Raw genomic sequence first — 25652 nt, forward strand, 5'->3', positions numbered from 1 at the left:
AGTCCTCCCACTTTTGAATCTAGAAAATTTGTTTTCAATTTCTTTAGTTGTTTTTTTTCCCCTGGTTTTTGTCTCCATTTTTCCACACAACATGTTTATGCTGCTATCTTGATTTTTTTTTTTTTTTTTTTTTGTGCTACGCGGGCCTCTCACTGTTGTGGCCTCTCCCGTTGAGGAGCACAGGCTCCGGACGCGCAGGCTCAGCAGCCATGGCTCACGGGCCCAGCCGCTCCGCGGCATGTGGGATCTTCCCGGACCAGGGCACGAACCCGTGTCCCCAGCATCGGCAGGCAGACTCTCAACCACTGCGCCACCAGGGAAGCCCTGCTATCTTGATTTTTTAACTTTCATCTTTCTGGTCTTCCTACTCTGGAAGATGGTGACAACTCATACACAAATACACACCATACACAAATTGCACGTGCATGTGCACATAGACACACACTTCTCCAATCCTTCCAGCAGGATTGTATTGCAATTTTGGTCCAGTTAATATTCAGTGTTTATATTATCATGACTCTACACATGACATTACAATTGATCTAGATAGGGTACTAAAATAACATTTCTCTTCTATACACATTTTGTTTTTCCTGGAATTAATTCCTTGCTTTGTCATAAGCTTCATTTTTCTATGTATCTATTATGAATTCATCTTCAAACTCTTGCAGAACTATACATATTCTTTCAGTACATCCAAACACATCAAAGAATCCATCAATTCTGGTTCTTTTTTTTTTTTTCTTGGAGATATTCTGGAGTCTTCCATCTTCCTGCTCTAACCTGGACTGGGTGATCTCTAGACGAGTTCCGTCCTGTTAACTCTGACCTCACTTTATCATCACTTGGAGAAATCCCTTTACCTTCCCTGTGTTGGATTACCTGTGACCTGGATTCGGAGTCTTCTCCTTTCTTGTTTCCTTCCTGGTTTGGATGGTGTACATCCTTCAGAGGCTTCCTAAAAAGGGCGCGTGGAAGGCAAATCGTTTTTTGAGATTTCTACATCTCCAAAATAGACTTTATTTTACTCATACATTTGATTTATAGTTTGGTGGTTATGTTTGTCTGGAATAAAACTCATCTTTTCTCATCATTTTGAACGTGTTGCTCTGTTTTCTTCTGACCAGTGGTTCTGCCGTTCAGGACCCAGAAGCCATTCTGAGCCCTAACCCTTTTTCTATAATCTGTTTTCACTCTCAAGTGATTTTAAAATCTTGTGTGAATGTTCCTTTGTGTGGGTCTTTCCCTTCCTCATCCTTCTCTTTTCTTTTTGCTAGAAATTTGACAGGTGTTTTCAAGTCAAAAACTCGTGTTCTTCAGTTCTCAGAAATATTCTTTTATTTCTTTGGTAATGGCCTCTCTATTTCTTTTTGAGACTTCAGAGTTTGAATGTTGAACCTCCTGGATACATTCCCTAATTTCATGACGATTTTTCATTTGTTTTACTTTCTGAAATATTCCCTTGACTTTCTCTTATGTCTTATCTATTGAGGTATTTCTATCTCACTTATCTTTTTTAATATCCAGGAGCTCTTCCTTGTTCTCTGAATGCTCCTGTGTTTATAGCCTCCTGTTCTTGTTGCGTGGACAGAATGTCTTCTCTCTGAGGTTATTAATACTCTTGAAGGCATCTTCTGCTTCTGTCTTGTTTCTGTGTCCGCTGAGTTCTTCTCCTCTGTTTGGTGTGACATTAAGAATGTGGTCCTGGTGCTGTTTGGAAGCTTGCGACTTGTGGGTCAGGTTCCCTGACTGTGGCTTTACTTTAAAATGAGCAAGTAGACATGATTATCTAATTGGGAGACATCCATCAATGAGTATCAGTACGGTGTCACCCTTTGGCCAGTTTCTCCCAAGAAGACTCTTCCAGTTTCCTGCCTGGGAGATGAAAGTTAGGCAGCTGGAGTCTGGGTGCTAAGCAGGGAAGGGGGACCAGGACCAGGGGATCCCCATTCAGCATACAGGCTTTCACTTTGTAGAAACCTGCTCAGTCCTTGCTGGGTCTGGTGTCCTTGAGTTCATCCTCTACAGTGACCCTCTGATCTTCTGTGCAGAGGGTCTGTAGTTGGAGGAAGACACAGAGATTTTCACCCAATTCTGTTTTCACCCCCACCTCTGGAGTCTCTGGCGCCTCCCCTCCTAGAGCCTTCCTGATGTTGGGTGGAGTGGCTGCTTTGTTTCTCTTCATATCAGCTGCATCCCCATGCCCTGAGGGCTTTCCTTTCAGTTTTTTTTTTTTTTTTTTTTTTCTGCCTGGCAAGATCATCATCTGCTTTTCAGCTTTCCAAATATTGAATACATTTCTTTCCTGTTTTCTCCATTTGATACTCACCTCCATTTGATACTCAGTTGGATATTTGGAGGAAGTGGAGATAAATGAATGTGTTCTCGTTTCCTTGCTTAACCAAACTCCAGGCCACACAGCAGTTCTTTTTTGCTGCTCTGTCCTGTTAGTGAATCTTAGGGAACAGCGGGACAGGCAGACTTGGAAGGGTGCTGCATCAGGTGACCTGTCACCACATTCTGGTTTTTGAAAGGGGAGAGGGGGGAGTAAGAGAGGAGCAAAGAAAAAGAAGAAAAGGAAAGTGGAGTAGGATAAAGAAATGAGAGGGAAATTAAAAGATGAGAGGAGAAGGGAGGCTTATGGAATAGTGAAATGAAAGCTATTAATGGACAAATCTGCATGGATGTCTCCATCATGACTATGCTGAACCCCCTGTCTCATTTCCTTTTCAATCAACTGAGAAGGAATGAGAGTGCTTCGACAAACTGGTCTCTAGACCCAGAGCACCTGGCTGAGACCCTAATACCCTCATAAAAATTAGTTTTTAAGCTACCCAGGCTTCATAATTTTGAATTGAATAAATTTTCTTATGTCTCTTCTAGTTCTTCTCCTTTAGGCTTTTAAACAAGTGATTCATTGTATTTTACATGATATTCTTTCTATTTCCATATTAGAACTTACTTACATAATTCACAGTACTCATGGGAGGCAGTATATGTGGTATATTCATAGAAACACAAAATGCTGAAGTTCAAAGGAATCTTGAGGTCGTCCCATCAAGCACCCTTCTTTGTACAAATGATGAAACTGATAGCCAGAGAGGGTCCTACAGAGGGGACATGGGCATAATCCCATGTAGGAATGAGAAAATTATATCATGGCTTGAGTGAACTTGTTGTTAGAATGGTAGAGCCAGTACGTCTGTCATACTATTCATATTTCAGGAATTTTTTCCCACAAGCCGAACTGCTTTTTATTTTATAGATATTCACTTGCTATAGTGTATTGTTAAGATATAATGCATTTGTAAAGAGAATGAGTTTTATCTGGGAGTCACGGCATGAATGGATATTGTAGAAATTATACCATAGAAATTTATGAGGTAACAAACGGTTATCCTTTTGTCATTTGCAGTTCTGATCTGCAGTTTTCATTTTTGTGCTTGAATGATGTTAGGATTATTGAAAGCTTAATGTTCTTTCCTAAGAACACCCTTAGATAAATGATATAATTTAATGCAAAATGTTATAACATACCTGCTCTGTTCCTATAACACCGCGGGTATAGACGTTTCTTGGTTTCAGTGAAAGAATGTTTGATAGTGAATCTCTAGATGATTCAGATTTTGCCTTGGCCTGTGCATTCACAGTTTGCAATAATAGGGATAAACTTTTAAAAAACTATTCTTGCAAGTTCTGACGTGTTTTAACATTGAAATAAACAAAGCCGTGTATAAACTGTTTGATTAGTTGTGATTAAAATGCATTGAACCCAACTAAAATCCTTGGTTCTTAGAACTGATGCTTTGTTCTAACCCTTTCAAATGGCCATTTTAATGGTTATTTAATTTTTTTTCTCTGTATTCCTTCCACTTCAAGATGTGTGGTCTGTTTCTTATTGTGGAAAAGTAAAATTAAATCCCCCTTGTACATAAACGCAAGGTATTTATTACATCGTATTTAAATTATTAAGGACAATCACATTTTCACTGGAAATACTGGATATATCTGATGACTGGTAGTTTCCATTAGAAATAGACTTTGCTGGTTTCTGGATGGCTAAATCAATCATAAGCTTACTTCTGCAATGTTTTCTGACTTTGTTGATCCTGGTGTGTCTGAATGTACCATACAGCTACTTTTTACGCTTCTTTGACCATGGATTCCTACGGTCACTGGCAGGAGCTGGTGAATCTTATTCATAGTTAACTAGATTCTGTTTTCTTGGTCCCATACCCCTAGACTACCCTGCATTGTAGCGTTTCTCACATGAAATTGTAATACTGTTTACATATTGTGTTATTTATTGTGAGTGCCTCAAGACCAGAGACTGTGGCTTCTTACTCATTTTTGTATCTCCAGATTTCAACAGAGCACTCAGCATATAGTAAGCACACAGTGAATGCTCCACGAGTGTTGGTGGGCATGCCTGGGTTCATGTAGAGAAGAAGCCTGCAGGACACTCTTTTGAGAGGATGTTAATGAATGAGACTTTTGTCCAACCTGAACCAGAACAAAATTCATTTTCCTAAGTTATTCGGTCTTGATGGTATAACACTTTGGAGTTCGCACTTTGGTCATACTACCTTACCTGTTGATGCTGTTTAATTATTTATATTGAGGAGTTTTAATGATCAAGGGGACAATTATGAGAGATAGTAGCAAAGTACAATGAATATACTTGGCTACTAGGATAAGGGTCACAAGGTCTGCACTTGACTCCTTCCTAGCTGTGTGACCTCGGGGGCAGTTTCCTCAAGTTTATGATGTTTCCCTTACATATTCAGTAGCACTGAGATATTATGAGGGTGAAATGAGATATTAAAGCATGGTGAACTAGTATTCAATACACTATTATTATTATTATTATTATTTTCTATTTGTTCTAAATGGGTTTTTAGTTAAGGAAAAGGTAATAGAGTTAATTTCTTTTGTGTATGGGGAGTCTTGCATCTCAAGTTACTAACTGCCTTCTATTTTGAGTAAAATCTAGTCTAAAATTTATTTTAACAAGAGTCCTTAAACTCCTACCGTGCAATAGCAAAAGCTCAAGTGACTCAATTTAAAAATGGTCAAAAACACTATATTGTAAATAAACTATACTTTAATAAAATTTAAAAATAAATAAATAAAAATGGTCAAAGGACTTAGGTATTTCTCCCAAGAAAACATACAAGTGGCCACTATGTATATGAAAAGTTACTCAGTATCACTAATCATCAGGGAAATTCAAATCAAAACTACAATGAGATATCACTTTGCACATGTTAAGATGATGATTATCAAACAAACAACAAAATATAACAACTGTTGTCAAGGACGTGGAGAAAATGGAGCCCTTGTACACTGTTAGTGGGAATGTAAAGTGGTACAACCACTATGGCAAATAGTAGAGCTTCCTCAAAAAAATTAAAAAGAGGACTACCGTATAATCCAGCAATCTCATGACTGGGGGTACTTAACCAAAAGAATTGAAACAGGATCTGGAGGAGTTATCGGCATTCCTGTGTTCTCTGAAGCATTATTCACAATAGGCAAGATATGGAAGCAACCCAAATGTCTATTGACAGATGCGTGGATAAAGAAAATGTGGAATACACATAAAATGGAATATTATTCAGCCTTAACAAAGAAGGAAATCCTACTATTTGAGACAACATGGACAGACCTGGAGGATGTTATGCTAAGTAAAATGTGCCAGTCTCAGAAGAACAGATGCCGTATGGTTCTACTTATGTGAGGAGTCTGAAGTAGTCAAACCATAGAAGCAGAGAGAATGGTGGTTACCAGGGGCTGGGAGGAAGGGGAAATGGGAAGTTGTTATTCAATGGGGGTAAAGTTCCAGTTATGCAAGAGGAATAAGGTCTAGAGAGCTGCTGTACAAAGTAGTGCCTATAGTTAACAGCATGGTATTCACTTAAAATTTTGTTAAGAGGATAGATCTCATGTTAAGTGTTCTTACCACACACACACACACACAAAGGGGACATGAGACACAAGGAAACTTGGAAATGATGGATATGTTTGTTACCTTGATTGTGATGATAGTATCATAGGTGTATGCATATGTCCAGACTCATGAAATTGTATGCATTAAACATATGTAGGTTTTTTTTGATATATCAATTACACTTCAGTAAAACTGTTAAAAATTTTTTTAAAAAGAGTTCTTTAACTAACCGTACAATGGCTTGCTATCAAAAACATGTCATTTTACTCTCCTCTCTTTTTAGTTCTATTTGAATCCAAAGAGTTAAATATATAATTATATTTTTAACTTTTATATGCCTCAAACACATAGATCAAATCTTGCCATGGAAAATTATTGTGAACTGCCTACAGAAATACTACAAGTACTTGCATTTGCTTGAAAGATGGAGTTTTTAAATGCTTTTCGTGCTTTATTTTTGTTCTCTGAAGTCCACTTCTTAGCTTAGTCACTGTTGTACGTTGGTTGTGGTGCAAGCCTTGCTCTGAAGAGTTATACAGCTAAAGCAATAATGATCTTTCAGCTATTAGTTCCTTCTTTAAATCAAGAATGTCAGCCCCCTTTGAGTATCTGTTAAAATGCTGCACTGAAAGCCAATATATAGCAGAATTCAGGTAATGCTGGTAAGTAGACGAAGATATTACTTGTGTAGAAGAATGTTCATAGTTTGCAGGCTCTGATAGCTGCTGCTGAGATACTACTGAGAGTGTCCTATTTGCAGAAGGTATTTGGAAATGACTTTATGTTACATACATATATAACGTAGATGCAGAGATGCTTAGCCTTACCTGAATGATGGTATTTTTAATACATGGATATGCTTAGTATCTCTTTATTAGATCATTCTACTACATCATGAAATAAGAATTTCTTGTTTATTCACTTATTTATCACACATCCAATGAATGCCCACTGGTATCAGGCTTCACAAGACCCTAGGGATTTACTGAGATGTGAGCTCTGTGAAGTCAGAGACCTTCTCTATATTATTCACTCTTGTATACTCTGTGTCTAAAAAGTATCTGACCTGTAACAGTGCTCAATAAATATTTGTTGAATGATTGAAGAAGGGCAGATGCCACGATTGTCTACTCTCCCCCTCACTAATTTAATTGGCATGATTCTGTAATGAATTCCTCATCTGTAACTGAATTACTAATTTCTCATCTGTAACTGTAACGAGCTTAATCGTAAGTCCAGTACTCTGTTTTTCCTAATCCAGAAGGGTAAGAAATTTAACCAGTGCTCACTTTGATTCTAGTGGTCATTGGCATGATGGTTTTTCCAAGCAGTGGGCTACAAAATATGAAATTTCTCTTTTCTTAGAGAGTTTATTCATATTGAACATTTGAGCATTTACAGGGAGTTAGTTTTATCTTTCAAAACCTTCCGGTCATACCTTTGGCCCCAGTATCTGGGAATCCACTTTGAAATAGCAAACAAAACAAAACAAAACAAACAGACAAAACAAAATAAAAATCCCAAACACTCCAAAAATAGTACTCAGAAAATAATTCATGTAAATACAAATGCACACAACACAGTAGTAAAATTTATTTAAACCTCGTCAAGTTCTCCTTCTCCAAATGTTCGTAACTCCACGTTTGCTGTTTTGACCCTAAGGAGAATGGATTTTTTGCCCAGCTCCGAAGATGCTTCTGGTGTGGATGGTCTGCCTCTAGTCTCTCCTCTCTCTACTCTTGTTCTTTTCCCTCTTCTATTTCTTCCCCCAAGTCATGTCATTTCCCTTCTCACCCTCTCCCTACCCCCTTCTTCTTCTTCCTCATCCTTTCTTTTCCTGAATTTTTCCCATCTACTGTACCCATGTCTCCTTAGACATTTCCAGTTTTCAAGAGGGGAAGAGGCAACACATTAGACGTTTAGTTCAAGTGGTGATGGGCACAAGTTTCCCTTCTAACGTAGAACCTTTTGTACTTAGCATCCCCGTTGACTGGACTTGCTAGTAAGAGTTGTTATTCTGTGTACATTTGGGGAATGAAATTTAAGTAGTCTAGAATTAATGTTATAGGTAAGTATTGCTTGGTGAAAGTGAGTTACTGTTTCTGTTTGGGGTTTGTCAATTTTTATTTTAAACAATTTACAATGAATGTGTTTTCTGAGGAAACAAATTAATCTGTTGAGTGATTATTTAATCTTTTCACAGTAACCCATTTGGAAGGTACTAGCGTCCTCTCAATCTTTAGATTGAGGGACAGAGGCACAGAGAAGTCACACAACTTCCCCAGCATCACAGCTAGTCAGAGAAGGGCCGGGATTTGGAGCTAGAAAGTGTAGCCCCAGAGACAACGTTCATAACCGCCATACCGCTCTGTGCCTCTGAGTGGATCTGTGATGAAATGAGGGCATGTTAGAAAGCCTAGCATGTAGGAAACTGACCCTGTGAACCTGTTCCAGCCCAATCTGCCTTCCAAGCATGAGCATCTCTGAGTCACATGGAGACTGGCAGGAAAGGGGCTCTCTGAGCCAGTCCTCTCCCTACTGGATCGTCCCTATTGCCACTCTTAGGGGACAAAGAGGGGAGTAGCAAGGCGCTCATGCCCCTTCTGTACCAGGACTTTCATTCCCTCATTTCATTGCTGTTCAGTCTCTTTAAGGGTGAATTGGCATTTGATAGAGGAAAAAGCATAACAGGTTTGGTGGTGGTGGTGGTGGGAGGGGAATGAGCACAGATTTAAGTGCAGTTTTGCTCTTTTAATGCATGTTGTTCAAGATAACACTTTTACTTCACTGCGATGTGTGAGGTAAATCTCTTTCACAAAGTGCACTTGAAGCTGACAAAGAGACAAACTTTCATCACACTGTATACTTTGCTGCTAAGTCCCAGATGTACGCCACATAAGGAGGTGAAAGTACTGTTACAAAAGGCGTGATTACACTTGTTCAAACCTTAGAACAAATTTTACTGAACTATCACTAAAGGACCAATTACATTAGGGCCAAATTATCATTTTACTTATGTCTCCAGAAAGGTGGAAAGAAATGACGTCAAGAGTAATTAGGTTGCTTCCATGTCCTGGCTATTGTAAATAGTGCTGCAATGAGCATTGTGGTACATGACTCTTTTTGAATTATGGTTTTCTCAGGGTCTATGCCCAGTAGTGGGATTGCTGGGCCGTCTGGTAGTTCTATTTTTAGTCTCTTAAGGAACCTCCATACTGTTCTCCATAGTGGCTGTATCAATTTACATTCTCACCAACAGTGCAAGAGGGTTCCCTTTTCTCCACACCCTCTCCAGCATTTGTTGTAAAGCAATTATGCTGCAATAAAGATGTTAAAAAAAAAAAAAAAAAGAAAAGAGTAGGGCATCGAGTTGTGATATTGTGACGTATAATAAGAAATAGTATTTGGTCTTTATCCAGTTTTTGGCACAGAGATCCTAAAATCCTTGGAATTTCCTAAGTGATGAGAGTGAAAAAGGTGTCTTTTGTTATGTTAATGGATGACTTTAGGAAAGCCTGTAGGTAACCTAAGGTTGGGGCTGGTTGTCAGGAAGACCAGCCACAGGATTAGAGGGTTAGAACTTTCAGTCTCACCCCGCAACCTGCAGGGAGGGGAGAGGGGCTGGAAATTGAGTTCAACCACCAATGGCCATTTCAATCATGCCTATGTAATGAAGCCTCCGTCAAAACTGGAAAGGATGAGGTTTGGAGAGCTTCAGGTTGGTGAACACTTGGAGATTCAGAGAGAGCATGGAAGCTCTGTGCCCTTTCCCCATGCCTTGCCCTGTACATCTCTTATTTGGCTGTTCCTGAGTTATATTCTTTTATAATAAACCAGTGATCTAGTAAGTACAATGTTTCTCTGAGTTCTGTTAGCCTCTCTAGCAAATTAATTGAACCCAAGGAGGAGATTTTGGGAACCTCTGATCTGTAACCAGTTGGTCAGAAGCACAGGTAACAAGCAGAGCTTGTGACTGACATCTGAAGTGGGGCGGGGGCTGGGCAGACAGTCTTGTAGGACTTGAACCCTTAACCTGTGGAATCTGACAATATCCAGGTAGATAGTATCAGAAATGAGTTGAATTGTAGGGCACCCAGTTTTTGTCAGAGGATTGCCTGGTGATGGTGGGGAAATTCCTCACTCCCTAAGAATTGGAATTGGGATCCCGGCACTTTGAAGAGTTAACGTGTTTCTATTGTCTTTAAGAGAGAAACAAAAAAACTGGTTATTTGGTTTTGCTCATTGCTATTATTTGCAAGTGCATTCATAAGAAATAATTTAATAATAGTTGACTGACTATATTACATTCTCATTAGGGTCAATTATAAACAATCTCTTACGGTTAACCAACAATTTTGACCAATCACTTTTTTACCAATAACTTAACCATTGATAAAATGGTAACTTTGTTGATTTGTTTATGTATCAAAACCATTCTGTCATGCAGAGCTAACACGTTATATAACCAGAGACTTGATTTGATTTACTTAGAACTTGACAGAAATTGTGAACCAACTTGACACACTGGTCAATTGGGTAAGTGATGAAAAAGATGAAGAAAAAAGGCTAGTCTTGGGGTCAGATCTGACTTTGAACCTGGGTTCCAACCTCTTGCCAGCTGTTGACACCCCTTGTTTCTCAGTTTCCTCATCAGAAATGTGGTGATAATGCCAATCTTAGAGCTCTTTCGCTGCGACTAGGGAGGTAAGAGTGAATGAGACTGGGAAGGAGTGATCACGTGTGTTGTAGAGTGAATGTAAAATGTTCCGTTCAACAAATGATCTTTTAATTATCACTAAATAATCAAAAGGAAAACATTGACACAAATGAGGAAGTCAGAAGATTCTAGAGAACAGCCAATTATAAATTCCTCCGTACAACATTCCTAAGCGCTAAGCTTTCAAAATTATTTCTTGCAGAACTGGGGACAGCTGTAGAATAAGAAAGTTAGTGTTCCTTGAATTGCACACAATCAGTACTCTTCCAGAGCGAGGCATGAAGAAATAGATGCAATAGACATGTGCTTCGATGGAGAGCAGCTCCTCTTCCTTCTCCCACCCCAGGAGTCTAAATCAAGTCAGAGTCTCTTTAAAAATTGAAACAACATGTAATGAGTATTGAAGGAAGCACGTCTTTGATAAAGCCTGAATGTTTGACTAAATTTCATCGGTACTTTACCTCAACTCTAACAGTATATAAAGACCTCTTCTTCTTATGAAATCTGGACTATTTGGTGGGGGGCGGGGGGGACTTGTCATTTATTACTGCAGTTGATCTTCTGCTATTATTTTTTAGCAGTCCATCATTTTACATTCTTATCTGGCTTTTCTTATGTGTACATCTTGTCATTCAATTATAAGACTCTTTTGGACAGAATGGGAGACAATGTCCATAGCTCCGGAAATGCAGTAGACGATATGTGCTTTTATGAGTGCTTATGAGTGTGGCTTCTTGACTGATGTGAAGACAGAAATTGTGAATGAGTTTCAAGGTTAAGAAAACAATCCTAATCTTCTAACTCCAATTACTTGAGAGTAACACACTCCACAATTTAATAAAATATCCATAAGGCACCAAACAGCACAATGCCGTGTGGTGCAGGAGCTTCATAAGGATTTGCTCAGCTGAAATAAATTAATTGTGCAGTCCCTCTTTCCAGGAAAATACCGATTGACCAGGCTGACAAATAAAAGGTGAGGTAAAGGAATAAAAACATATGAATAGACTATGTAAAATTCCAACCCAACTCAGCTTTTTACAAACAAAAATGTTCACTAGATCTGTAGTAAATGAATACATCAATGAATTCAGACTAAACCATATGTCTGGATTGCATTGCCTGTTTGCCTCATCTGAAATAGTCATAATAAAAATTTTCTGGCCTTCATTTCTTCTGGCTATGGAGTCAGGATTAATCTCAGAATGATATTTTGGATATGACATGTCTTTAATAGGATCCTTAAGTAATCAGAGGAATTTTCTTAAAAGAGCAGTCATATTTTGAAACAGCTATTGTTCCCCAGAGAGTGTTACAGTTTGGGTCTTGCATTTCTGTGGTTACCTAATGCTTCCACTCACCACAGTTTTTTGTTTGTTTGTTTGATTTTTAAACACATTATGCATAGTCTTCAACTTAAGACTTTGTCCCCAGAGTTTTCTCCTCAAAATGTGTAATCACTTTTGTCCAGTCTCTTTCACTAGCTCCCTTCCCCAAGCTGGTGGGTTTTCTGAGAGCTCTGTCACTCACCTTTTCCTGTTGTTGATTTCAATATTCTCTTTGAGTGATCTCTTCGTTCCCAACACTTCAACTTCTTACTGTATCTGCATCAGGCAACATTGTGATTACAACTCCCTTCTCTCTCCTTAGCTCCAGACTCACTTTTTCTCAGTTTGATGTTCCATGGGTACTTTGAAAACAACTTATCCTAAATCAAAATCATTCTTTCCTCCTCTCCAAACCTGTTCACCCTCCTGTGTTTCCTACTTGTTTAATAGTGTCATCACACAAACTGATCACCAAGGCCAAAACCTTAGAGTCATGCTTAATGGTTTCCCACTACCTCACTACTTAGATCCAATCAGTACAACCTAAATATATACAATTTTTATTTGTCATTCATGTCTCAATAAAGGTGGGAAAAATATTACAAAGCCCTACTGATTCTAACTCAAATTCTTACAGGTCCACCTGCCCCTCCTCAGTACCAGCAGTCATCATTTCCCATTGCCTGTTCTGATAACCTCCTAACTGGGCTCATGGCCTCCTATTCTTTTCACTCCAGGTTGCCCTCTTACGTAATTCAATGGTCCTCATTCATTTTTCTCCCATGAAATGCGGCGGTCATAGACAAGACGTATTCCTATGGGCTACTAAATGTCAGGCACTTTAATTACACATAATCTTTTGCAGGCTCTGCATGCCATGCATGATTTGGCCCCCAAATTACCTCTCATTTTTGTCTCACACTTCTCTCCCCTTCACTCATTAACTCCACTGGCTCTTTTCCTGCACTTTCCCATGTGATGCTCTCGCATTCTCTCTTCTTTCTGACCTTAACCAAGTGATACCAACTTTAGGGACACTTTTCCCAAACGTTCCTCAATCTAAATTAAATGTCCTTGCTCTTCCTCATAGGACTTGCCATAACTTATATACTTATTTTGCGGGTTTGTTTTGCATTAAGCCTGTTTTACCCATAACATCTCTAAACTCTGTGAAGGCAAGGGCCGTGTCTATTTTATTCACCATTGTAAATCCACATGCCCCACATGGTATCTGACAGATAGTGGGCACGCCATAAATATTTACTGAAGGAATGAATCAACCATCACAACTATTCATGGCATATCAGTAGACTGACTAACTACAGGCTCTGTCTGTGGATTATGGGCAATTCCCACCCCTGAAGAGCATAGTGTAGGGTTAGTGAGGGTATTTCTATTGCAGGGATAACTTTGGCAGTGCTCTAACTTATACAGAAAATAACCTTCAGTACTCTAGCACTGTTATTCATACAGTATTGTCACGTATGTTAAATCTTATCACAACACACGGGACACCCCTTGTCTGGCTACCACATGGTTCTTCTTTGTTTGCCTACTTGAGGTTTCTTCCCAAAGTGCACAGCTCATCATGTAATTCTCCTGCTCATGAGCTTTCAGTGGGTTCCCATCCTTTTCAAGATAAAATCCAAATTCTTTGGCGTGTATAACAAAGTCATTGTCAAGCTGGACCTGTCCATTCTTTCCAAGCTCAGCCCCAGCCAGTCTCAACCATAGGTCACGATCAAGCAAGGTTCTTTCATACCTTGGCTTCTACCAGAAATGTCCCATTTTTGTCCCTATGTTTATGTATATTTGCCATTTAAAATCCAGCTCTCTCAAGCACTTGAGTTACTCCTTCCTCTGTGCTCCCAAACTGTGGTATACTCTCTCCATTCTAAAATTTATTACATGTTCCATGATAATTTATTGGAATGCCCCTCTCCCAGACTAGCTGGTAACTGCTGGATTAGACTACGCATTCCTAGTGTCCAGCCCAATGCATAGCATATAATGGCATCCAGTAATGTTTGGGTGACTGAATGCATTGTCAACTGTTTAGAAGAAGACATGCCTTTGCCTACTGAAGCAATGCTATAAATAAATGATGATTTTCTTGTCAAGCGACTCAAAAAGCCTGCTTAAACCATAATGCAATTGAAACATCTTGCTAATATTGCTTTTTCTCCTAGTATCAGAATATGCTATAACTGTACCGCTGAAACAAAGGAAACCTCCTTCTTCTCCTCCTAGCCCAGCCCATCGGCAGGGGGCAGAGATCTTTTCTAAACTTTTCTTTCTGGCTTCATGTTGCTTTAAAAGGAGAGGCTGAAAGAAGAGTTCTTGTCTTTTTCCGTGTGAGTGGGACGGGATTTCTGCCATTTTGATTTTCATGGTGAAGATATATGTCAACTGAGGGTTTGTGTCTTTGAAACTTGGCTAGTGTCTCAGTCTTGAAGACCACTTGTCTCGTAACATATTATGGTGCTGCATAAGAATCTTGCTGCAATACTATGAGCTCAAAAAAGGAAATTAACCTTAAAGGAAGTCTACTGATAAATAAAATTAGCAAAAGGACCTTCCTTCCTCACAGGTGGTCTCACCTACAAGACATACTCAGACCTTTTATTAATCCAGACTCTTATCCTTAGCCTTCTTTCCACTCTTTCTCTCTTGTCCCACGTTTTGTACACTTCGGTTTTTTTTAAAGACATCCACAAAAATAATGTTTAAACTTGGAAAAAACCTCTGATGTATGATTAAGTTATTGATGTCATTTATTTGATACATATAATGCAAAAAAGTGATTGCTTTTAGTAAGTGAGAATGACAGATATTTTGAGAAACAATATCCTTTACTGAGTCACGTGTTTTTAATAAAGTAGCTAACCTCATTAAGTGTGTTAAGTAAATGTCTTTTCCTAATCACTTTCTCTGTTTCTTTCTTTCTTTTTTTAATAGGTGGTGTTTGCATTGCTCAATCACAGAAAATCCCACGTGAACCAAGACCTGGAGAATTTGAAAAAATAATCAAGCGTCTGCTAGAAACACCTAATGCTCGGGCAGTGATTATGTTTGCTAATGAAGATGACATCAGGTGCTGATTGCTTTTCTTCCTCATGTAGGATCAGATTTGCAGCCCACATCCTTTTTCTGACATATTTCATGTTCAATGTAAAACCTTGTGAGATTTCATAGGAATTGCAACATTCTCATGCAACTACAGACTGCCTTCTGCTACATAGAGACAACAGCCTTCTAGTTTCTCAGTCCAATCTGTTTATCAAGTAAAGCCTGGGGACTGAAAGAAATGAGACAAATAACGATGATAAACAGAATGATGTGAATGAGGTTAAGGATAAGGCTAATTATCAGCTGCTGGAGTTAAAGTCTCCAATATATTCCTTTTAGGAGATGATAAGACTCAGGCAGTTAGAATGATTGACTGGTTGTTTAATGGTGACCTACTGAGTGTTTATGACTTCATATAGCTGGTCTTGTAACATTCACAAGTGTAGAGTTTCTTGGTAAATGTGGTATGTTCTATTTCTTTTTATTCCAATAGGAGGATATTGGAAGCAGCGAAAAAATTAAACCAAAGTGGGCATTTTCTCTGGATTGGCTCAGATAGTTGGGGATCCAAAATAGCACCTGTTTATCAGCAGGAGGAGATTGCAGAAGGGGCTGTGACTATTTTGCCCAAAAGAGCGTCAATTGATGGTAAGGATGCACTGTAGAGAATTTGCTTCATTCCAACTGAATCTAAACTCAAAAGCAAAATCAGGGTATCAGCATACGATGAGATGAATCCATTATTAATGACTCGATAGAATTTTTAGGGCTGATGGCAGAATGGTCAAGACAGTAACTGTTTAACTCAACATATTGTATATATATATATTTTTTTATTAGAAAAGAGTACCCACTAGATATTTTTTTAGGGGGCACTGCTGTTGGCCTTGGATATCTCCGTGATGTTAGTAGTTGCCCTCTAAGTTTGCATATTTCCATGGGTGTATACAATGGTTATAGCATTGTTGGAAGGAGGGTGCTTGCTTTATAGCAAATGAAGACATGATGCTGGCCTGGCTCTATGGGTAAATAAATGCAACAGCAAAGATGTGGAGCATCTCTGAAAGGCAGTCTGTCTCCCAAATATCTTTTCCAATGATCTCGACAGTGATTGAAATTCCTACCTTTGCCATTATCCTTGGGAATAAGGCACTATTTCCAGGTGGTCTCCCTTCAGTGAGTTGGTTACCTGAGCAGAATGACACTAGCCCATTACCCATGACTCCAGAAGATTACATTAGTAGTGATTAGTTTATTGAATTAGCTGAAAATGGAACATGCAGGACAGATAAACCTTGAGGCAAGTAGAAGCACGGAAGCCTGGAACACTGACTTGTGCTAGGGGAGAGAGAGTAGAATGAGAAAAGTCTGAGTTGGTTTTGAATATTCAGCATGAGGTCACTGCTTGCTGCCGCTGGGAGACACAGAGGAGAGACAGAGGTGGTGCGGATGCCACCCAACAGGCTTACCTGCTGTGTACATCCCTAGAGTCAGGTGCCTGAATGGTGAATGGTGGGAGTGGAGATATTGTACACTGATCCCCATTGACTCTTGCCACAAGGGAAGCCTTAATGCTGGGTTATTGGCTGCCCTCCCCCATCTGTTATACATATGTTTTCATGCAATGATCACAACATAATATAATATCTATTCAAAAGCTCTGATGGTATTTGATTTTGGACGAATATTAAAATCATACCTTTCTTCTTTAAAATAGGGTTCGATCGATACTTTAGAAGCCGAACTCTTGCCAATAATCGAAGAAATGTATGGTTTGCGGAATTCTGGGAGGAGAATTTTGGATGCAAGTTAGGATCACATGGAAAAAGGAACAGTCACGTAAAGAAATGCACAGGTAGCCACTTCAATGTTTTCCTTGGTGCATTTGTTTTATCATTATCTGAGAAATGAAGTTTTTCTATGTGGATAATGATGACGGTATCTTCTACTTCCTCACGTCTCTTGTTATAGTTTCTCAACGGGGCTGAGCTTACATTGATCGTTCAACAGACTTAGGTGTGCTCACTGGTTCTTACAGTCAATGGACAGTATGTACTGAACATGGGGCATGTGTCCAACACTGGGATATTTTAATTCTATTTAAAAAAACATTTATTGAGTGCCTACTTTAGGCAAAGTACTTTATTAGGTTTGGTGGGATACTTACAAATAAGCAAGACATGATTTTGCTCACCAGGAGCTCAAAATGTAGTGAGGATGACAGATCATAACAAATTGCTCTAAGACAGTGTTTTTCAACTATTTCAGTCCATGTTCCCCATATCTTGCACAGCTCTATCAGCTATGATTTTTTTTGATGCTCTACTTTCTATATCTTGTGCTGAAAAATAATAGTGATATTAAATGTGCATTTTTTGAGGGTTAGAATGAAACTTTTTATTTGCAGAAACATGATTATGTACGTAGAAACATCTATGGAGTTTTAAAAATGACTTAGAACTAAGTAGTACATTTAGTGAGATCAATTCAAGATACAAGGTCAATATAAACATCCTTTAAATCCATTTTTATATATATATATATATATTAGAAACTAACACATAGAAAATGAAATATGTACAGCATGATTAAAAAGAACATAAAAAGTTAGGGGTAATTTTAACAAAGATGCATAAGTCTTCTACACTAAAATCTTCTACACTGAATGAGCATCTTATAACCAGACACCCCTCCCTTGCTTACCCCCTGGCCCGGACATTTTGATATGACCTCCTTGCCCGTGATTCACTTCCTTTGGAAATAGCTGTTCAAATAAGAGATGTAATCTGATAAGTGCTAGAGCAGCCATATAAATGGAGCAAGGATGGGGATGTGGAAATAGGGGCCCCCCTGTGGAGGATGTGACTTCCAGGAACTGGGGTAAGTGAAGTGAGGCAAAGTTCCTGCTCACAGGGCTTACATCTGAGTGTGAAAAGACAGACACTAAATACGTAAATGTATAAAGGAACAGAGACTTCCAGGTGCCTCGGAGAAATACAACAGAGTAAATGTGAAAAGAGTGACCAGGTGGTCTCGGGAGGGACGGTGGCAGTTACTGTAGATCGTTTGGTCAGGATGCTTTAGAGGTGACATTTGAGACCAGACCTGAGTGGCCGGTGTCGTCAGCCACGTGAAGATATGAGGGCAGCCCATTCTAGGATCCAGGGCAAGCCTCTTTGGTTCAAGGTACAGGTACAAAAAGGTCAGGGAGGCTGGAGTGAGTGAGAGTGAAGATAGGGAGTGAGAGGGGAAGTGAGGAAAGAAGAGGATAAAGAGACAGGCCAGCTCATGCAGGACCTTGGAGTTCTTCCTAGAAGCTCCAGAGCTGAGGAGTTGGGGCTTTATCCTACCTGTAGGGTAGAATTACATGAGGCTTTTCATTTAAGGCACTGCTCAGATACCTGTTTCAAAAAGATTCCTCTGGCAGAAGGGTAGGGAGGGTTGGAGATCAGGGGAGAGAAAGGAGAAAGGTCAATCAGGGCCCATCCAGTAGCCCCTGTAATGGGCAGTCACAGCTTAAATGAGGTGTGCTAGTTAGGGGTGGAACACAGAGTGCAGAGATTGTAGTAGGTAGTATTTACAGTACACAGTGAGTGATTAATGCAGGGGAGGTGGTGGTAAGTGATGGAGGTTCTGAATATTAAATCTTTGACAACTAGGTCTAGGAGAATTACTTAACAGAAAGGACAGCACGGATGGTAGATGTGGAGGGACGACCTTGAATTTGGTTCTAAGCTCGCCTCATGGAACTCCCCAGCAGGTGGCAGCATAAGGTCTGGCACCCCACATTGTGTGCTGCACTAAAAATACAGATTAGGGAGTGGCAGGTGGAGACCTGGAAGTTAAAGACGAGGACAGAGAGGCAGTTGCTGAAGGAAATTGTGCAGATGTGATGGATGACAACTTGAGCCTCTAGGGGATGAGCCAGAAGAGGAAATGAGCATTGCGGTTGGGGAAGGAGATGAACTGGGAGTCAGGAGAGAAGATGGGGTGCGCGCAGGGGGAGACTCAGGTTGAGAGGGCTGGAGATAGAGTGTGCATAGAAGTAGAGGAAAGAATGCTTTTCAAAGAAGTTTGACAGAGAAAGAAAGTAGACATGGTGGGAGAGCTTGAGAAAGAAGCAGGCTTTCAGAAGTTTCTTTAAGAGAGGGCACATTTAAGCATGTTTTTTGTTTTTTTTGGGTTTTTTTTGCAGTACGCGGGCCTCTCACTGTTGTGGCCTCTCCCGCTGCGGAGCACAGGCTCCGGATGCGCAGGCTCAGCCGCCATGGCTCACGGGCCCAGCCGCTCCGCGGCATGTGGGATCTTCCCAGCCCGGGGCACGAACCCATGTCCCCTTCATTGGCAGGTGGACTCTCAACCACTGCACCACCAGGGAAACCCTAAGCATGTTTTCAGATAAACGTAGCAGTCAGAAGAACTATCAAGGGAAAGCGAAGTTAAATGTGGAGTAGGATCTTGACAGAAACTTTAGGGAGAGGCTTAAGAGGGAGGTGTTACCTTTCAATCATGTGATTTAATTGGGAAAAAGAGATACACATACACGTACATAAGCAGAGAGCAAAACAATCCTACGATTAAGTGTTAAATTTGGACATAGATATTGAGGAAGTTCAGAAAATGTATGACTGTAAGTTCAAGTAAAATTCAAAGCTTCGTGGAGGAGGCGAGTGTTTGATAACAAGAAAGATTTGAGAAAGCATCCGAAATGAGGGCAAGGATGGGTCAGCAGAGAGTGGCATGGAGGTGTGTGAAGAATAGGGCAGAGGTTCAGCTTATTGGAGAGGAGTTTGTGTGTCAATGAATAATGGGATCTAAAGAGCAGGCAGTTTATAGAAAGGTTTGAAAGGAGAAGTTATACGCAGAGTACCTGATGTGTTTCTCATTCAGGTATATGTTACAAGGTGCTTAGTTTTTGTGTGTGTTTTTTTTAATGTTTTGTTTTTAGTTTATTTAATTTATTTATTTTGGCTACATTAGGTCTTCGTTGCTGCGTGCGGGCTTTCTCTAGTTGTGGCGAGCGGGGGCTACTCTTCGTTGCGGTGTGCAGGCTTCTCATTGCGGTGGCTTCTCTTGTTGCGGAGCACGGGCTCTAGGAGTGCGGGCTTCAGTAGCTGTGGCACACAGGCTCAGTAGTTGTGGCTCGGGGGCTCTAGAGCGCAGACTCAGTAGTTGTGGCGCATGGGCTTAGTTGCTCCGCGGCATGTGGGATCTTCCCGCACCAGGGCTTGAACACATGTCCCCTGCATTGGCAGGCAGATTCTTAACCACTGAGCCACCAGGGAAGCCCCAAGGTGCATAGTTTTGAATTCTGAATGTTATTGTTTGATCATCCACATGTTTAGATCATATTAATGAAAAGTTACCAGTTAGTGAAATGAATGAATTCCATTCTTTATGTATATTTGTATATATGATATATATGTACATATATACTATATATATGATAAAATTAGCAATTAATCACATAACTCTTTAACATACTGTTTTCAGAATCATCAGTTTCTTGAAACTCATATTTTCCAAAAAATTTTGATGTCTACAGATGTTCTTTCAGCATTTGTTGATGGTGTATAAGGAATACTTATTTCAGGCATACTGAACTGGGTTGCTGTATAATCCAGACTTGGTGGCATGTCTGCTGCATACTCCTTTGATCTATTTGGGTGTTGCTAAAATTGTAACAATCTGCCCAATTAGAACTATTTCTAGTGCAATGAAAATGGTGTTTACTCCAAGTGCTAGGGCAAATGCACCCTTATGGAATGGGGTCAGTAAACAGATTTTCATGCAAATTCCATTGTGAGTGATACTAAAATAACTTGTCCCTGGGTGGAAAATAAATAAAGAACGCAATATTCTAACTTATTTTTTTGGGAAACAGTAACGCATGAATGTTTCCAGATGGTGAGAGAAGATACTTGTACCCCAAATTGCCATCAGCACCCAGTTTTTATCTCTATTTCTGGGAAGCAAAGAAGATGGTCAGCACGTTAATGGTCAAAGAGGAAATGTACATAAGAGGAAAAACCTACAGGATATTCATGAGTAGAGGTGTCCAGGGTTTGAACATTATATTTCCAATTTGCCCAATTCCACTTAATTCAGAAATGAATGTGTACAGTTGTGCGTGTTTCAAAATCTAGCCTTACGAGGTTTACGTCTTAACCATTCACAATGAGTCCAAAAGTTAGAGAACTCTGAAAGTGGGATATCCACAGGTCCTTTCTGCGGCATTTAGAGCATCCTTTGTGGGTTATGTTTTGAGTCAAATTTTACATTAGGCGATGGTAATCTGTAAACATAATTGCATCCGTTGGGGGCAATACTGGCAATGTATTTACGTGGATAAGAGAGTGCTTCCAGCAGGCTAGAACTTCTGTCTTATCAATTTTTGGGAGATAGAATGTCTTCAAGCAGTGAGGAGCATCCTCTTCCTAAAATTAACTTGGTACAGTTTTTCTGAGATGATCTCCCCCCTAGAATCTCAGGAAAGCTTTCAAAAAGATGTGATATTACTGTTAACTTTGATATGCTGGCCGAATTCCAAAGTGAAGTAATTCCTGCCATCCCCTTAGCTATTTATGTAGTTATTATTGCTTCTGCTGAGTTCTGAAAGCTACTACTACTTAATCCTACTTAAAATTCCCTTTGTCTTTCTCAAAAAGGAAGAAAGATTCTTTTATACTTGTTATCATTGTTGATGGGTGTTATTTCATAGACATTTATCTGACCTCTTCTCTTTTCCTCCCTCCCTGTCTTCTCCCAGACTTAATGCCTTTCTGCTCCTCTCGACCCAAACACCCACACCCTCCTTTGAGGACTGTGGGTCTAACTCTGCTCTCCTTGTTTTGGCGCATTTTTTTTTTTTTTTTGGTACGCGGGCCTCTCACTGTCGTGGCCTCTCCCGCTGCGGAGCACAGGCTCCGGACACGCAGGCTCAGCGGCCATGGCTCAGGGGCCCAGCCGCTCCACGGCATGTGGGATCTTCCCGGACCGGGGCACGAACCCGCGTCCCCTGCATCGGCAGGCGGACTCTCAACCACTGCGCCACCAGGGAAGCCGATGGTGCATTTTTTTCACCCACCTATTCTCCCACTCACACCTCTGCCTGAACTCCTCTTCCGCTGCTCCCCTTCAACATCTCGTTTTTTCTTTTTCCTGCTTTTCCTCTGATCAGTCCCTTACCTGACATTGTTTTGTCCAGCAAGACCCTCACTGACAGTAGAGAGTTTTTCTCTGGAGGTCTCAGTTGAATTTTGTAATGGCCATCATTCTGATTCCCTGTCTTTCCTAGTGAGGCCTGATAGTGAATATTGCAGGGAAACTTGAGCACGTGCAGAGCAACTGCTAATCAAAGGCAGTCTCTCTCTTGGGTCACACTGTGTCTTGGCCTTCATTTCTCCATCGTGAATTGTAAATAGCTCTGCCCTTACCAAAACAACATTCTCTGACCAACCCTCAAAATCCGGTCGGTATAGCATCTTAAAACATTTTGCCTCATTCAGCAATTTGTTCATTCGTTCATTCATTCTTCATTCACTTATTTATTCATTTTGGATAGCCAGCCTCATGCCAGAGATTGCTAGAGACACAGACAAAGAGCAGATCACCTTTGCCTTCAAGTTGCTCACGCAGACATATACACCATCTTAATGAATTTGAAGTGCTTTCCTTGTCTCGTGGGTTTGAATTCTCAGCCAGGAGGTTGGGGCACTGTTGCTTAGCTTGTGTACGGCTGACACTCAGACGCTAAATGGTGGTGAGCATATGCTACTTGAAATGGCCTGTTGCTTCTTATTTATGACGATAGAAATAGTGGTAATGGAAAAAAGCAGTGCACAGATGTGTTTCTTCCCACAAACAAGAAATTCTGTCACTGAACCAAATAGCAGGCTCAGTAATTAGCTTCTAAAAGGCCTGTCAGTTTACTTTTGGTGCCAGAGTAACTATGTCACTTTTCAGGTGTGACTCTCCCTCAGCCTTTCCCTGTTTTGGGTGCCTATGAAAGGTGGAAGCTCTCACCCATTCACTCAGATTCATGGAGTCCATATGAGTGAACTGGGGGAGGGATCGCACCATTGGAAATGGTGATTCAGAATGAAAGGAAACTAAGATAACTTTCCCAGCGTGAAAATGTGTTCTGTCCTACCCATTTGCTCCTTGCATAGAGAAAAAGTCTGTGGGGGACAATATCTTTACATTTGCACCACAGAGTGGCCATTTAGCTCATATGCTCCTGTTCTTAACTTATTTAGGCCACTTCTGAGATTTCATACTGAATTTCAATACATGAATTTGAGATGACAAATGGGCATTGATTTCAGACATACTGGATTTCAGAATTTTAGAGCTGGGACATAAAATCAGGATCATTCTTTCATTTTGTAGATGAAGAAACTGGAACCCAGAGAGGTTTAGTGTATGGCTGAAGAATCACGCAGGGTTAGAGCCGCAGCGTGAATCCTTGTCTGTTTTATTTGAACTTGTACTTGAATTTTATATCCTTGATTTATTTTATTATTTACTTATTTTAGAGTTCTTAACCACATAGTTGAAAAGTGTTTTTTTTTCTCTTTATGATATTTTATGTATGACAGCAATGCATTAGGAAATTTAAAACCACCAGCTATTAAGTGAAACAAAAATTGCACATTGGTTGTTATCTAATCCTATAGAAAAGAGTCTAATATTTTAATATCCTTCGTGTTGATTTTCAGTGTGTATGTAGTATTTGTGAGTGGGTCTTGAACAGAATAAGGCTCTTCCTCCAGTTCCCTGGCCCCCCGCCATTTCTAAGGGTAGACCTAGGACTATATTAAAAAGAAATGGAGAAACTATCAACCATAAGCTTCTATAACTCTTAAGTCCAGTGGCATTGAATTGTAGGATTCACTTTGCTGAATTACAGTTAGTTTGCCCATTTATTCATTCCCTTATAGGAACCTCCCCCCCACCATGTATTTTAAAGCAGTGCAGGAAGCACTGTAATGTATAATAGCACTTCTAGAAGTTTAGTGAGCACATAAATCACCTGCGAACCTGGTTAAAATGCAGATTTTGATTTCATAGGTCTGGGGTGAGGCAGTCTACATTTCTGACCAGTCCCAGGTCATGCAAAGTCCATGGGCCCTGGGACACAACTGAGTAACAGGTGGGCATTAGAGTTAGTTTATAGAGATAACAAAAGTACCTGACATTTAATTAACATAATAGATAGGCAGCTGTGCTAAAGATTACTGATTAAACTCAAGATGTCTTAAAGAAGATCATCTAAATGACTTTAAATTTTCAAATACAAAAATTTACAATCACTAGCCTATGTTATGTATACTATCTTCAATAAGTATTTAATTAGTAAAGTATAAAGATATTGCAATGTGTGTGTGTGTGTGTGTGTGTGTGTGTGTGTGTATTTGTCTTCTCATTAGGAAATTTGAAAGTGGGAAGCTTAATTACTAAATTTAAAGAAACGTACACAGTTTCACCTGTATCTCTAAAATCTGCAAAGTAGATAGCAAAGCTTGCCGTATCAGGATCCAAAAATATTCTGAAAACTTAAAAAAACTGCACTGTCAGTCATAAACACACATAGAGTAAAGGAGTTGGAAATGTCCATAGAGATCATTTTGCTCAATTCTTTCATTTCTCAGTAAAGGAAATTGAGGCCCATCTGGCCTAAGTGAGTTGTCTAAAGCCCCATAGCTACCTGAAGGTGATGGTAGGGCTGAAATCTGACTTGACACTTGATTCTTTTCTTAATCCTTTCCTGCTCTGAAAGCCTTTCCCAGCGAGGGGCTGAGTTGCATTGATCCGTTCCACTATTTTTCCCTGGCATAGCCGCCTGAATGTTTTCATACATATACATACTTAGCCCATCTAGGGTTAAGTATTCCCTCTGTGTGAAGCTCCCTGACTTCTAAGGGGGTCACATTGATGCTCTTGGTCTGAGAAGCACTAATACTGTTGGAAGTGTGGAAGTGTAAGGAAGTGACCTTGAAGAATGAACTTTAAGTGTACATAAACTCTTACATTTTTCAGACAGTAACTTAAAACAGAAGAACATCCATTCTGTAGAATCAAAATGAATTTAGGAGTCTAGAAATCTATTCCTGTAAAATATACAATGGACTCTGGCATTAGCTTGATTGATTAGGGAGTCACACTTATCTCTGGAGAACATGATAAACATGATCTCCGGAATATTAGGCTGAAGGACTTAGAAATGGACAAGAGAATAAAAGCAAGTAAGTGACAGCTAAGCATTTTTAAGAACCAATTATTTGAAAACCTATAATAAAGCTCGAGCCAGTGAGGATGAGAGAGGGATGAGAAAAGTATAGAAACATTAGAAAAAATTATCTTTCCCTCAAGGCTTATTAAACTTCAATTGAAGGAACTACTTCATTAAAACAAAGCAAAACAAAGAAAGAAAGAAAATACAGATGGCCCAGTATTAAGAAAATTTGATGTTCTTCCTCTCCCTCAGAAAACATACAAGACAGATAAATGTAGGGCCCAACTATTTACATTACAAAAGGAATATTTATTTTCTAAGAAATTTTATCTTGGGATTCCTTTAAACCCA

At 39.8% G+C, this 25652-nt stretch overlaps 1 protein-coding gene across 1 annotated transcript in view; it reads left to right on the forward strand.

Annotated features, from left to right (window-relative positions):
* Positions 1 to 16975, forward strand: part of LOC113618557 (metabotropic glutamate receptor 8-like) — a 201416-nt gene extending 184441 nt beyond the window's left edge. The window contains exons 3-5 of the mRNA XM_027102772.1: positions 14954 to 15089; positions 15558 to 15712; positions 16782 to 16975. Of these exons, the coding sequence (XP_026958573.1) occupies positions 14954 to 15089; positions 15558 to 15712; positions 16782 to 16975 (485 nt within the window). The remainder of the gene's footprint in view (positions 1 to 14953; positions 15090 to 15557; positions 15713 to 16781) is intronic.
* The last annotated feature ends 8677 nt before the right edge of the window (positions 16976 to 25652 follow it).

Source organism: Aethalodelphis obliquidens, unplaced genomic scaffold, assembly GCF_003676395.1.
Source record: "Aethalodelphis obliquidens isolate GAN/ISIS:26980383/991018 unplaced genomic scaffold, ASM367639v1 scaffold5, whole genome shotgun sequence".
NCBI lineage: Eukaryota > Metazoa > Chordata > Mammalia > Artiodactyla > Delphinidae > Aethalodelphis > Aethalodelphis obliquidens.